The following is a 16,291-nucleotide window of genomic DNA, read 5'->3' on the forward strand; positions in this document are numbered from 1 at the left end:
GGCGGGTTGCCTTGGCAGTGGCACGCTGCCTCTGCAATGGTGTCAGTAGTGGTGGAGTGCCTCAGTAATGGCGGACGCCCCTTCCCCACAGAGCTGGACCGTCCCGGGTTCAGCTGCGCTTGCTGTGAAACTCTCAATCCAGAGAGTTTCTGATTGCTGTTCTTTTGTGGGGGTGGGACCGAGCCTGATCACCTGGCTCCCTGCCTCCGAGCCTTTTTTTTCTTTTTTTAGTTAAATAGTTGACTCTATCCCCGTCGCCTGTTGAAACGGCGCTGGGATCTGTTTGATTTCCCGGGTGGCGACTCACTGCGCAGGCTTAAACAGCTGCTTTGAGATTCGTGGCGCTTTTTTTTTTGCCCAGGAATCTCCTGGCCTTGCTCCCTGTTCAGTCCCCTCTTTAATCAGATGAATGGGTGACTTCCCGGGTCTCCAATCGCCAGCCAAAAGGGCACCCAGACCAGTGTATTTTGTAGGGAGAACTGTTGGCCGGGGCGCCGACAAAGCAGCCACGCGGGTCAAAGCAGCCGTGTCGACCAAAAGAACCCCGCCGGCCACAACAGCCGCGCTGGCGACCTGTGGGGCACCTCTGCCTGGGAATCTCCTGGCTGGCGACCTGTGGGGCACCTCCGCCTGGGAATCTCCTGGTCCGTGGGCAATAAAAATGTGGTGTCCACTCACCCTCTGCGCTTTCTCTGGGAGCTGCAACTCCGAGCTGTTCCTAAACGGCCATCTTGGATCTTCCCTCTGTCCCTGTGTCTTTAGAGATAAAGATGTCTCTCCTTCCAGTACAGGGAAGGTCACTCTCCCTTGATGAACTGACCTGCCCTGGGAGAAGGGTGGAAGAAGGCTAGAGAATGACGTTACTGCTTCTGCTGTGTTCTCTATGTCAATGTGCCATACTTTGGAGGTAGTGTGTTCTGAGCCCCATCAAGAGGGATATTTAAAATTCATCTACCAGGGTTCTCACCGTCAGTACCACTAAATTACACCCAGGACAGCTGTCTCCTTCCCTTTTAGAGGATAGTAATACAAATGTGAATCAAGTATTTTATAGCATATTTGGGGAAGAAAAGAGAATTAGGGTGTTAAAAAGATCTCTTTTAAAAGCACAAATGATAAATGCATTTTTTAATTTACCAATAAAAATTATTCAATTTACTCATTGGAAAAATATAACCCTGTCTCCCTAGTTTTATTTTATTTTAACTTTTAAGTTCAGGGGTACACGTGCAGGATGTGCAGATTTGTTACATAGATACATGTGTGTCATGGTAGTTTGTTGTACAGATTATTTCATCACTCAGACATTAAGGCTAGTATCCACTAGTTATTTTTCTTGATCCTCTCCTTCTTCCCACCTTCCACCCGCCAGCAGGACCCAGTGTATGTTGTTCTCCTCATGTGTCCATGTGTTCATCATTTAGCTCCCACTTATAAATGATAACATGTGGCATTTGGTTTTCTGCTCCTGTGTTAGTTTGCTAAGGATAATTAATGTCCCTCCAGCTCCATCCATGTCTCAGTAAAGGACATAATCTCATTCCTTTTTATGGCTACCTAGAATTCCATGGCATATATGTACCACATTTCTTTATCCAGTCTATAATTGATGGGCATTTAGGTTGATTCCATGTCTTTGCTATTGTGCTACAATGAACATATGGCTGCGTATGTCTTTATAATAGAACAATTTATATTCCTTTGGGTGTATACCCAGTAATGGATTGATGGGCCGAATGGTAGTTCTGATTTTAGCTCTTTGAGGAATCACCACACTGTCTTCCACAGTGAACTAATTTGCACTCCCACCAACAGTGTAAAAGCATTTCTTTTTCTTTACAAGCTCTCCAGCATCTGTTATTTTTTTACTTTTTTTTTTGAGATGGAGTCTCCCTCTGTCACCCAGGTTGGGGAATGCACTGGCATGATCTCAGCTCACTGCAACCTCCACCTCATGGGTTCAAGTGATTCTCCTGCCTCAACCTCCCAAGTAGCTGGGACTATAGGAGCCCACCACCATGCCTGGCTAATTTTTGTATTTTCATTAGGGACAGGGTTTAACTATGTTAGCCAGGCTGGTCTTGAACTACTGACCTCAAGTGATCCACCTGCCTCAGCCTCCTGAAGTGCTGGGATTACAGGTGTGAGCTACTGTGCTTGGCCTGACTTTTGAGTAGTAGCCATTCTGACTGGTGTGAGATGGTATCTCACTGCGGTTTTGATTTGCATTTCTCCAATGATTAGTGATGTTGAGCTTTCTTTCATATGACTGTTCGCCACATGTATGTCTTCTTTTGAGAAGTGTGTTTTCATGTCCTTTGCCCACTTTTTAATGGGGTTGTTTTCTTCTGAATTTGTTTAAATTACTAAGAGATACTGGATATTAGATCTTTGTCAGATGCATAGTTTGCAAAAATTTTCTCCCATTCTGTAGGTTGTCTCTTTACTCTGTTGATGGTTTATTTTGCTATATAGAAATTCTTTAATTAGATCCTAATTGTCAATGTTTGTCTTTTTTGCAATTGCTTTTAGCATCTTCATCATGAAATCTGTACCCATGCCTATGCCCTGAGCGATATTGCCTAGGTTTTCTTGTAGGATTTTTATAGTTTTGTGTTTTATGTTTGTCTTTAATCCATCTTGAGTTAATTTTTGTATATGGTTTATGGAAGGGGTCTAGTTTCAGTTTCCTGCATATGGCTAGCCAGTTATCCTAACACCATTTTTATTTATTTATTTATTTATTTATTTATTTATATTTTTATTTATTTATTTATTTTTATATATTTATTTATTTTGAGTTGGAGTTTCACTCTTGTTGCCCAGGCTGGAATGCAATGGCACGATCTCAGCTCATCGCAACCTCCACCTCCCCCGTTCAAGCCATTCTCCTGCCTCAGCCTCCTGAGTGGCTGGGATTACAGGCATGCACCACCACACCCAGCTAATTTTGTATTTTTAGTAGAGATGGGGTTTCTCCATGTTGGTCAGGATGCTCTTGAACTCCTGACCTCAGGTGATCTGCCTGCCTCGGCCTCCCAAAGTGCTGGTATTACAGGTGTGAGCCACTGTCCCAACACCATTTATTAAATAGGGAATCCTTTCCTCATTGCTTGCTTTGTCAGATTTGTCGAAGATTAGATAGTTCTAAGCATGCAGTCCTATTTCTGGGCTCTCTGTTTTGTTTCATTGGTCTTTGTGCCTGTACTTATACCAGTACCATGCTGTTTTGGTTATTGTAGCCCTGTAGTACAGTTTGAAGTCAAGTAATACATTGCCTCCAGCTTTGTTCTTTTTGCTTAGGATTGTCTTTGGCTATTTGGGCTCTTTTTTGGCTCCATATGAATTTTTTAAAAGTTGTTTTCTAGTTCTGTGAAGAATATCAATGGTAGTTAAATGAAAATAGCATTGAATCCATACATTGCTTTGGGTGGTATGGCCATTTTCACAATACATATATATATTTTTGACACGAAGTCTTGCTCCGTTGCCTAGGCTGTAGTGCGGTGGCACAATCTTGGCTCACAGCATCCTCTGCCACACAGGTTTAAGCGATTCCCCTGCCTCAGCCTCCTGAGCAGCTGGGACTACAGGTGTGCACCATCACGCCTGGCTAATTATTTTGTATTTTAGTAGAGAGGGGGTTTCACCATGTTGGCCAGGATGGTCTCGATCTCCTGACCTCGTAATCCACCTGCCTTGGCCTCCCAAAGTGCTGGGATTACAGGCGTGAGCCACCGCGCCTGGCCTCCATTTTCACAATATTGATTCTTCCTATTCATGAGCATGGAGTATTTTTCCATTTGTGTCACCTGTGATTTCTTTGAGCAGTGGTTTGTGGTTCTTGTAGAGGTTTTTCACTTCCATTGTTAGCTGTATTCCTTGGTATTTTATTCTTTTTGTGACAGTTGTGAATGGGAGTTCATTCGTGATTGGGCTCTCTGCTTCTCTGTTTTTGGTGTATAGGAATGCTAGTGATTTTGCACATCGATTTTGTATCCTGAACCTTTGCTGAAGTTGCTTATAAGCTTAGAAAGCTTTTGGACTGAGATGATAGAGTTTTCTAGATATATAATAGGATCATGTCATCTGCAAATAGGGATAGTTTGAGTTCCTCTCTCCCTATTTGAGTACGCTTATTATTTCTCCTTGCCTGATTGCCCTGGCTAGATGTATTGAATAGGAATGGTAAGAGAGGGCATCCTTGTCCTGTGCCGGTTTGCAAAGTGAATGCTTCCAACTTTTGCCCTTTTGGTGTGATATTGGCTGTGAGTTTGTCATATATGGTTCTTATTATTTTGAAGTATGTTTCTTCAATACTTAGTTTATTGAGAGTGGTTAACATAAAGGGATGTTGAATTTTATCAGAAGCCTTTTCTGCATCTACTGAGATAATCGTGGTTTGTCTTTAGTTCTGTTTATGTAATGAATTACATTTATTGATTCGCATATGTTGAACCAGTCTTGCATCTGGGGATGAGGCCTACTTGATCATGGTGGATAAGCTTTTTGATGTGCTGCTGGATTCACTTTGCCAGTATTTTGTTGAGGATTATTATTTTTTTTTTTTTTTGAGACGGAGTTTGGGTTCTTATTTTTTTTTTTTGTTTTTTTTGGCGTTTTCTCTGCTCACCGCAACCCCCGCCTCCTGGGTTCAGGCAATTCTCCTGCCTCAGCCTCCTGAGTAGCTGGGATTACAGGCACGCACCACCATGCCCAGCTAATTTTTTGTAGTTTTACGGTCTCGATCTCTTGACCTCGTGATCCACCCGCCTCGGCCTCCCAAAGTGCTGGGATTACAGGCTTGAGCCACCGCGCCCGGCTGTTGAGGATTATTACACTGATGTTCATCAAAGATATTGGCCTGAGGTTTTCTTTTTTTGTTGTTTTATCTCTGCTAGGATGTTGGTTTCAGGATGCCTCATAGAATGAGTTAGGGAGGAATGCCTCCTTTTCAGTTTTTTGGAATAGTTCCAGTATGTCTCCCCAATTTTAGTAACTATTAAAGACTTATTCTCTGCTGATTAGGTTTTGATTATATGGTTTTATTACTAGAATAATCTAAAAGAGAGAAATCATTTATTTTTTTAACTTTCATTTTGAGTTCAGGGGTACATGTGCAGATTTGTTATATAGGTAATTTGTATCATAGGGATTTGTAATAATTAATGGGTACTAGGCTTAATACCTGGGTGATGAAATTTTAATTTTTAATGCTTACATTTAAAATAATTTTTAAATTGTAAATTAAAAAAATTTTAATGTAAGAACTTAAAACTTTACTATTATAATACTGTTATACAGATTGAGCATTCCTAATCTGAAAAATTCAAAAGCCAAAATACTCCAAAATCTAAAACTTTTTGAGCACCAACATGATGCCACAAGTGGAAAATTTCAACACTTAACTTCGTGTGACAGGCCACAACCAAAACAATTACAAAACTTTGTTTCATGCACAAAATTATAAGAAATATATAAAAAAATCACCTTCATGCTATGTGCATAACATGTATATGAAACATAAGTGAATTTTCTGTTTAGATTTGGGTCTCATTCTCAAGATATCTAATTATGTATACGAAAGTATTTCAAAATGTGAAAAAATCCAAAATTCACTTCTGTCCCCCAAGCATTTCTGGTAAAGGATACTCAATCTGTATTTCTTGAAATGTGTTTTCAGGGATAAGTTGCATGTTGCAGATTTTCTTTTTGTTGGTTCATGTGGACTGTAAAGGACGTCAGTTGAATATAGGATGATGATATACTATTATCTTAGCATTTCTTTCCATTTTGTCCTCTTGGGATCATGCATCTATAAGTTCTTACATAAATATTTCTGTTTAATTTTAGTAAGACTTTTTTTTCTGGCTGATTTGGTTCTTTGAGTGTTTTAAAACCATACTTTAAATACAGTAGTCCTCCCTTTTTTGCGTTTCCTCTTTCTGTGAGTTCAGTTACCCTCTGTCAACTGCAGTCCAAAATGGAAATTTCCAGAAATAGAGACTACATTCACATAACTTTTGCTATGGTATATTTTTATAATTGTTCTATTGTGTTATTAGACATTGTTAACCTCTTACTTTCCCTAATTTATAAATTAAACTTTAACGTAGGTATGTATGTGTAGATAAAAACATAGGATATATAGGCTTTGGTATTATCCATAGTTTTAGGCTTCCACTGGGAATCCTGGGACTTATCCCCATGGTTAAAGGGGGACTATTATATGAATATATGGTTTCAAAATACAAATTAAACTAAGATCCCAGTTTCTTCTGCACCATGAGTATAGACTGGATTTAGAAAAAGAGAGAGCTATGTCGTAAGCCTATATGTCAATAAATCAAGTCTCATTTGTCATTATCAACCACTTTTAATCTTTATGTAAAATAGTATTCATGTAATGTTTCATAATTCTTGTCAGACAGAGGTGAAATAATTTCATTTTATCACCCAAAGCAGATCATTAGTATCTTTGAAATTCCCAGTCTTCTACAGCTATTTTCAAAAGATGACGTCAAATATTATATGTATTTTTAAAAATTTATTCTTCTTAATTTTCAAAAAGAAAGTTTCTGGTATTTTCATACTGCTGATGAAACAAAGGTTATGATTTGTTCATTATCTTCTTCTTGATAACTTTATTATTAGGCCTTTACTTAAGCCATTAAAGCAACAGTTAGTAGCTGCAAAGTTGGAGGGTGGTGAGAGTTGAAAAAAAGTGTCAGTGAGTGGTCAAAGAGCCTTTCAGTATTTTTATGTTATGTGTGAACTTTTGTTAGGAATTTTAAAGTCTTGATTTGTAATAGCATCAGTTAGTAAATCTTTACCTGTATTTTTCCATTTCTTCCAAATTTGGTGTCAAAGTGAGCCTGTAGCTAATAATTAGTATTTCTGGAAAAAAATGTAAAATGTAAACTAAACTATAAAAATGTTTGAAACAAACATTGTAAAACAATTTTTGAAAAAAATGTAAAACAAACAAGCCATATATATATCTCCATCCAAGAGCAACAACAAAATCAAGACTGTGACTACAGGCTGTAAAGGCTGGAAGAATGGAAAGAGAATATGTATATAAGTTTAGTCAAATTAATCATCCTGGCAAATACCATATGTTGCATCTGAAAAAATGAAACAAGTACACATAATACCATGTATCAAAAAGTTTGGATTGTTTTCTTATGTCTTATTTATACACATGCACCAGAATCTCTTTTGTCCTATTTAATGCTTATTGATATCTCTAGATAACTTTCTCAAACAGACAGATAGGTTCTAGGAGAGGTTATACTAAGTGTAGACTGTTAAAACAAACAAACAAAATAGATCCAGTTGCATGTAATTTCATGATGTGTGTAGAGCTGTTTTAGTTACATTGTGTGTTTAGTTTCAGTTTTTTTGTGACATTCTTAAAATATTGTAATGAGAATTTTTTAGATGTGAAGACTATATGCAGCCTTAAGAATGAATAGTAAGATGTCTTTGTTTTTTCTACAGAATCTTTGTGTTTACCTAAAGTGTTATTACTTAAAAGTAATAATGTACATTAAAATGATGTGGGTTTTTTACAGTTCCTGAGATATTTCATACACCGTTTTATCATGATGTTCTACTATGGACTTTAACAATTATATCTGCATTTTCTATTCAGTACAATATAATTTTATTTAGAAAAATTCCAATAATATATAAAATAGTATTCATGTAGTGTTTCATAGTTCCAGAATAAACATATTCTTTTAAAAATGACCTAATATGTTGTCACGTGCCTGATTTAAAACTTCCTAAAATTTTTTTTTCAATAAGTCAATTTTTTTCTTGTTTTTTCCTCCCCAGTGGTCATACGCATTAGAAAAACCCAACACTGGCAGCATATTTAATATCGCGTGGTCTATTGATGGCACTCAGATTGCTGGAGCCTGTGGAAATGGACATGTTGTTTTTGCACATGTGGTGGAACAACATTGGGAGTGGAAAAATTTTCAAGTTACATTAACTAAAAGAAGGACCATGCAGGTATGATTATGTTCCAAGTTTGATTAAACCTACTTCTTTTTGTATTAGTTGACTGTACAGAATATGGAGTTATCTTCATAATTATATTTAGTCAAGCTTATAAAAGTTCAGTCACATTAGAAATATTTTAACTATGCCATTAGTTATTTTTCTCTGACATAAGAACCTTTCACAGAAATAGAACCTGAATTCCCCAAGCTCTTCCATTGTACTTTTAGGACAAAAACAATAAAATTGGAAACCTTGAGGAAATAGGTGGGTTCAGTGAGGGAAGGAGAGAAGAAGTTGTAACAAATAGGAACATATTTGATTTAACTCCTGGAGCTGACTCCAAGGCAGGTCTAATCTGCCAGTTACTGACAGGGTTAATTGTTTTACTTATTTGTAATTGGATAACTTATTTAACCTGATTTAAAAAATTTTTTTTTCTTTTAAGAATTACCTAAGGAGAGTCAAAATGGGAAAATGGTATAGGAAGTTCTTATTGGGAATTAGGAAGTGTAGGGGAAGAAAAATCTCTCTACCCATTCTAGGTTCATGACTGACCTCCCTGTAACAAAAGATATATTAACAAGAAAAAAGCATATTAACTGATTGCATGTAAGTTTTACATGATACCAGAGCCTTCCTGAGGAAATGAAGACCTGAAGAAACAGTTAAACCCGTGTGCTTTTATGCAGGTTTGATGAAGAGTAGACAGTTGTGGCGATACACAATAGGGCAAAAAAGATATGATTTTGTGGTAATAAGCTGGGGGAAATTTAGCAAGGCCTGTGTGTTTAGATTATTCTCTGTGTCCCTGTGTCTTCAGAAATAAGAATATAACTTTCCTCTGAGTATAGGGAGGGCACCTCTCATATGAGAGTCTTATGACCTGCTTCAGGGAAAGGTCAGAAAATCCTTCCTAGGTTTTATGACCTGTATTGGGAAGAAGAGTAGGGGAAGGTCAGAGTGATCTCCTGCTGCTCTAGTTTTATCAAATTCCTTTAGCTTATTCAGTATGCCATAGTGCCATATTTTGGAATAGTGTATCCTCAATCCCATCAGAAGAACATTTTGAAGTGAAATATTTTGTAGATTAATATGAGAAGGTTGGAATGTGGCAATGGGAAGTGGGGGGAAATGTTTTACAGGTCACAGGACATCAGTGAGAGGGCACAAGTATCCTCATGGCTCATCTTTATCTCTCCTTCAGGGCCTCTAGCCCAGTGCCTTGCACTTAATATATTAATAATTAGTTGAAGAAAGGTACAAGGAGAAGACCGAGGTACAATGTGCTGACGAAAATCCTCTGAAAAAGAAGGCTCGACCTTCCTCCTCTTCCTTTTGTCTGTATCAGCTGCCTCTTTCTTCAGTATTCATAATTCATGTTATTACTATAAAAATCTAGAAGCATATATCATGTGATTTCTTGTGCAGGCCTATTCAAATATTCTGTTAGCCCAGGTATCCAGATTTTAAAATTTGGATAATATTGTCACTAGATTCCTAATAATTAAATATATTATACTTTCCTTTGTTCTGTTTATTTATTTTAAAATTGTAAAACTTTTTATTTAGAGAATATAAAACACACACAGAGTAGTATGATGAATCCCCATGTACTCAGCCCCTAAAATCATCAATTCATACTTAAGCCCGCCTCGTCCATGTCCCATCTACATTCCCTGTTCCCCAAATTCAGACATTGTATTTCATTTGTAAATATTTTAGTATATATAACTAAAAGATAAGGACTCTGTTTTAACAAAATCACACTACCATTATCATACCATATAAAAATAATTTCTTAACATTATCAAATATCCACAAAGTGTTTAAATGTCCAGTTTTTTCCTACATGCCACAAAAGTTTGTTTGAATCAGGATCCAGGTTTACATATTGCAATTGGTTGATGTATCTTTTTTTTTTTTTTTTTTTTTTGAGATGGAGTCTCCCTCTGTTGCCCAGGCTGGAGTGCAGTGGCATGATCTTGGCTCACCGCAAACCTCCGCCTCTTGGGTTCAAGCAATTACTCTGCCTCAGCCTCCTGAGTAACTGGGATTACAGGTGCCTGCCACCACACCCAGCTAATTTTTTGTATTTTTAGTAGAGATGGGGCTTCACTGTGTTGGCCCGACTGGTGTTGAGCTCCTGACCTCAGGTGATTTGCCCGCCTCAGCCACCCAAAGTGCTAGGATTACAGGTGTGAGCTACTGTGCCCAGCCAATGTATCTTTTAAGTCTCTTTTAGTCTGTAGATTACCGTAAATTCCCTTTCTATCTCTGTTACTTGCCCTGAAGTTTTTTTGTTGAAGAACCAAGTAATTTGTCTGGTAGAGTTTCTCAGTCTGGACTTGGCTGATTGTATCTTCATGGGGTGATTTGACATGCCCCTCTATCTTCTGTATTTCCTTAAAGAGGGATTTACGATCTAGATGATGGTGTAAATATTTATTTCTTCTAATTAACCTGGCATCTAAAACGTTATAATATTCTATATATGACATAGAATCCATTGTGAGTTCTAATCAACTAATTGGGGTATAATATTATATTTATAGCTAATATAGTATTGCTAAAATAAGTTCTGGCCTTAAATACAGAAGTGCCCCAACATGAGACTATATCTAGAAATAGGAGTTCTTCTTTTATAATAAAAAGGAATTATCCTAGCTATTAGAGGATTTTTATGTGAAATAAAATGAACTGTGGAAATGCTTAACTGGCTTATTTAATCTAAATTATCTTTGTGTTTAAAATAATATTTATAAATATTTAAAGTTTTAAATTAGAACATTATTTTTATTTTTTAAAAGAGGTTTTACTTTCTCCATGATTATAAAACATTTGACTGCATTTTTGCTGAGTTAGGCCTATTCACTGTTTCTTCATTGAATGATTGTATTCACTCATTCAATGGATATCTATTGAGTGATCCCTACTTGCCAGGGTTTGGGCTAAGCAATGAGGAATACAGTAGTGAATAAGAAAGATTTGGTCCTTGTTTTTATGGACCTCCTAGATTAGTACCTTGAAAATTGCTGAAATTGATGTAAAGTGAAAAATGAAGGAAAAAAGGAAATTTATTCATTCATGTGAAGTTAAGAGATAGACTGACTTGAGAGACATTACTAGTTCAGAGGCTTAAATAATGCCAATAAGACTTCATCTCTTTCTCTTCCTCAACTTTCTTTTTCTCTGTAGTTGTCTTAGTTTTCAGAAAGATTCTATTTTGTGGCCTTGGTATTTCCAGGCTGACATTCTACCAACTTCAAGTTCAGCAGAAAGAGTGCTTTTTTCCCAGTAATTCCAGGAGAAATCTCAGCCTTGGATTTTATATGCTGAGCCCGAGTCAAATGTATTTAGTCAGGGAGAGGGAGAGGAAGATGAGGCAATCCCATCTAGCCAGTCACTGAGAATGGTAGAAGGAATGGTTTCTTAAAGGAAAATAAATGTATATTTACAAGAAAATATGTCATTTGATTCTGGGCAGACAATAAAATGATAGATACATACTATAGTCTATTTTTGTGCTGTTTAGTGGCTATACTGTGTTAGTTACTTATTGCTGCACAATAAATAACCCTAAACATAGTGGCTTCAACAGCAACAATTGTTATCACTCATTTTCTGTGGGTCAGGAATCCAAGCATGGCTTAGCTGGGTCCCCTGTTTCACAGTCTCACAAGGCTCCAAACAAGGTGTTGGCCAGGACTTTAGTCTTATCTAAAGGCTCAAAAATCTGGGGAAAGATTTGCTTTCAAGCTCATTCACATGATTGTTGCAAAATTCAGTTCATCAGTGTCTTTTGCACTGAGGGCCTCAGTTTTTTCTTGACTATTGACTGGAGGTTTCCTTCAGTTCTTTGCATGTGGCCTCTTAATAGCAAAGTTCACAACTTGGTGGTTTGCTTTATTAGAGCAAGCAAGAAGGGCCAGAGAGAGTGTAAGCAAGACATAAGTCACAGTTCTTGTTTTTTTATTTTTATTTTTTGAGATGGAGTCTCTCACTGTCGCTCAGGCTATAGTGCAGTGGCGTGATCTTGGCTCACTGCAATCTCCGCCTTCTGGGTTCAAGCAGTTTTCCTGCTTCAGCCTCCCAGGTAGCTGGGACTACAGACATGTGCCACCATGCTCAGCTAATTTTTTTGTATTTTTAGTAGGGATGGGGTTTCACCATGTTGGCCTGGATGGTCTCGATCTCCTGACCTCGTGATCTGCCTACCTCGGCCTCTCAAAAGTCACAGTTTTTATAACCTGAGCTCAGAAGTGACATCTTATCACTTTTGCCATATTCTATTCACTAGAAGCAAGCTATTAGGTCCCGTCCACACTAAATGGAGGGATTTGCACATGTGTAAATACCAGGAGGCAGGGATCTTTGGGAGTCACCTTGCAATGCCTTTATTGATGTATATGAATATATATTCAACCTATTCTTACATATATGATTCAGAAATATACTACTTTATCATGCAGCTATTTAATATATGATTGAAAAGAAACCCATTCCCTTTCTAAAAAAAGATAACCTAGACTCTCCAGTTATTGCATCCAGCTCCAATTCTCTGGTTTGGAAAATTATACATAAGTATATATTTTAATTCTTCTCCCCTCCCCTCCCACTCTCCATATTCCCAGTTGACAATGGCGAAGGGAAAATAGGGTGGCTGCAATGAAAACAATTTGGATAAGGAGAGAAAGGAAAACAACACACAGTGATTACCAGTTTATAGCTAAAATCCAGCTGGTGAGTGTGAAAGAAAAATAAAAATCTTGAGGCCCCAACCTCACTATCTCAAAGGAAAAGGGTAAGCCTGAGAACTGAGTCATGCAAAACTGCCTCCCATTTTGTTCCTAAGTAGATAGCTGCAAAGATAAAAGAACACATACCTCTGCAGAGGGCTTTCCTCAGAATATGCCCACAAGTAAATTCCCTATGGGCCCCAAGATCTTTACCCTGAAACAGAGTTCTGTTGAGTTTCACCCTGACAACGTAAATTAGCAGCTTATCTTCACGGATGTGGGAAAGACAAGACTAGAAGTCATCCCTCTGCTCACCTGAGACAATACGTATTTCACTGCTTCTTCTACCCTATGTTTATCTTATAAAAAAATTCAGATTCACTGCAAGGGGAATACGTAGTTGACTATCCCTGTACCTGTTTTCACTTGCAACATGTGGATTCAGTGAGCTCTAATTGAAGCCTCACAAGAATGTGACCATACCCTCCCTCTTTACTCTTTCTTTCTCCCTTTTCCCCTCCTGCCTACTTTTTTCCCCTCCTTTAAATATTGAAGCTCTCCAAATGCTTTTTGGAAAAAGCATGGATCACAGATGTTCCTGTGATTTTTGTGTTCCTTTTTCCTGGGCACATCCCCAACCTAGGCAAAATAAACCTGTAAATTGATTGAGACTCGCCTCCAGTCATTTTCTTTGGTTTTACACCAAGAATATCCTGTTAACTCTCTTAGCAATAAAGCAGTTGCTTGGTCAGTTTGTTAACTCTAGTTTGCCTTTCTGGGAAGATATCCCTGGACATTTGGGAGGATTCCCTTTCTGAGGGTTGTACTTTTTAGCAGCTCACTTTTGTTGCAAAGTGGAGTCACAGGATTTCAGTGAGACTAAACAGTCACAATTTTTTTGTTTGCCTGATTTAGAATTTTACAGTTTCTTTAGAGGCTTAGTTGGCTTTTGGTTTATCTGTGTTTCATTAACTCAGAAACCAGAGATCGTGTGGAGTCATGATTGTTAAATCTACACCTTGACCGGCTGGTGCTGTTTTCCTACAATAGACTTCTTTGCCCTACTGTCTTTTGTGGGGCACAATAGCTGGAGTGAAAAAGTTTCTTAATCTGCCTCTTGCCTCCAGGAAGCAGCCCAGTGGATAATTCTTTCCCAAAGAGATCGTTGATATATTTGTTAGAAGGAAGTGCCTACCTAGGTGGGAAAGTGTGCAAGTGCAAAGGGTGAGGCATTTCTGGTGTCTCAGAAATTACCTTTATTTCTTTCCTGCCATTCTAACTTTAGGATGGAGCACAAATTTGGCTTTTAATAGTCGTCAAAGTGTCTAATTTACAGGACACTTTTATGTCTTGTAAAAATAAGAGCTAATAATAGAGTAATTTTGAGGGTGAAATGAGATAATGTATATATAACAAAAATAAATGATAGCTATTGCTATTGTGATTATAGCTATGTATAGGACTAAATGAGTGTTTTGCAAATGTGTAAACAGAATGTTTAGACTTATGTCAATCTGAGGAGTCTAAATATTGTGATCACATAGAATAATTAGGTGGCGTGAATATCAGGAGATTAATCCTGGAGCTGCCCTGAATTGAACAGAGTAATAGGTGTATTTTAAAATTCAGCACAGAACATTTCTGATGTGAAATTTGCCATAGTTTTGAAACTATAACAGCAATTACTAGAGTGTCTTTAGTTTTGTTGCTATGGCTAGGATGCTTTATTCTGGTTTGGTTCTAGTATACCAGATTCACAAAAAGGTGTATTCCACGAGGTGAAGCTTTAGACAAATATGGATCTTAAGAAATCTATCTATAATTTTAATAATGTTAGAGGCCTATACAATTGAATTTTTAAATGTTGAATTTTCTTAAACCTGTTTAGGAAAGTTTGCAGGCACTTTAGACAGCATGTTGCTATAAAAACACTAACATATAACTTCCCTTTAAAATTTGTATATCATTCTATTAGCTTTGAACTGTTTCTGGAAAACGTTGGTATTTGAATTTTTAAAAAGAAAAAAATCTCTGGGAGCTCAGACTTCTTGTAAAAACGGTGTTAGTTCATTCATACAAGAAAAAGGCTTACTTTTGGCTCCAAAAGATTAAAAAAAATGTAGATATGTATTTAAAAGACTTATCTGGACTCAAAAACAAGATAAAGATCTCTGTGGACTAGAAACAGAACAAAAATGCAGTGTGGAGTCTCAGACCTACTTCAGGTCCAGAAGCAGGCAGGCAAAGGCAGTGAGGAGAGTAGCTCCTGCTGGCTAAGGAAACTGAAAGTATTAATACTTGCAGTGAGACAAGGGACTAGATCCAGGTTTCTGTTTGAAATCAGAGCCTGGGGGGTCTATGAGGTAGCTTCCTTCTCTTCATCCTGAAGGGTGACCTAAAAAGTCTACAGCCAACTACTATATGGGGCTTCATATGTGGAGTTGTAGGCCTAGGAAATTTGAAGAGAGGCTCACATGACACCGCCTGCAGTGAGCGGCCTGCTCAATTCCAGAGGGCACCATTCACATAGACCCAGAGTTGTGCAGTACACAACCTGCAGTCATATAGCTGTGGCCTTACAAAGCTCAGCCCTTTCACTGAAAGCAGTCTTGTTCTGATTAACAGCAGCTGAATACTGAGAGCAGTGTTTTTACTCCAGCCTTCTCAAGTAGAAGTGTTTTTCTTTGATGCGCCACATATCACTGGATCTGGGTAGATGTCTTCCTTACTCCTCCTTGCTGATTCTAGACCACTATAACCTCTGAGGTTCCCTAAAAAACTCTAGGTCCTTTGAAATTTTTGTCATCAGACTACTCCCCTCTTTGCAGTCATTACTTTTACTGATTGAAGAGATGAGCAAAAATATTCGTCTTTTTTCTTTTTCTTTCCTTTTTTTAAATATATATTTTATTGTGTTTAGGTTTTGGGGTACATGTGAAGAACATGCAAGATTTTTGCATAGGTACATACATGGCAATGTGGTTTGCTGCCTTCCTCCCCATCACCTATATCTGGCATTTCTCCCCATGTTATCCCTCCCCTAGTCCCCACCCCTTGCTGTCCCTCCCCTAGTTCCCCCTGACAGACCTCAGTGTGTGATGCTCCCCACCCTGTGTCCATGTGTTCTCATTGTTCAGCACCTGCCCATGAGTGAGTACATGCGGTGTTTGATTTTCTGTTCTTGTGTCAGTTTGCTGAGAATGATAGTTTCCAGATTCATCCATGTCCCTACAAAGGACACAAACTCATCGTTTTTTTATGGCTGCATAGTATTCCATGGTGTATATGTGCCACATTTTCCCTGTCCAGTCTACCATCAATGGGCATTTGGGTTGGTTCCAGGTCTTTGCTATTGTAAACAGTGCTGCAATGAACATTCGTGTGCAATGTGTCCTTATAATAGTTATATCAATTTATAATCCTTTAGATATATACCCAGTAATGGGATTGCTGGGTCAAATGGAATTTCTATTTCTAGGTCCTTGAGGAATCGCCACACTGTCTTCCACAATGGTTGAACTAATTTACACTCCCACCAACAG

General features: G+C 38.0%; 1 protein-coding gene across 1 annotated transcript in view; it reads left to right on the forward strand.

Annotated features, from left to right (window-relative positions):
* The window catches only part of LOC108304701 (intraflagellar transport protein 80 homolog), a 108,139-nt gene that overhangs the window by 38,701 nt on the left and 53,147 nt on the right, over positions 1-16,291 (forward strand). The window contains exon 5 of the mRNA XM_017529011.2: positions 7,843-8,022. Coding sequence (XP_017384500.2) covers positions 7,843-8,022 — 180 coding nt within the window. The remainder of the gene's footprint in view (positions 1-7,842; positions 8,023-16,291) is intronic.

Source organism: Cebus imitator, unplaced genomic scaffold (genome assembly GCF_001604975.1).
Source record: "Cebus imitator isolate Cc_AM_T3 unplaced genomic scaffold, Cebus_imitator-1.0 Scaffold56, whole genome shotgun sequence".
In the NCBI taxonomy this organism is placed as follows: Eukaryota; Metazoa; Chordata; class Mammalia; order Primates; family Cebidae; genus Cebus; species Cebus imitator.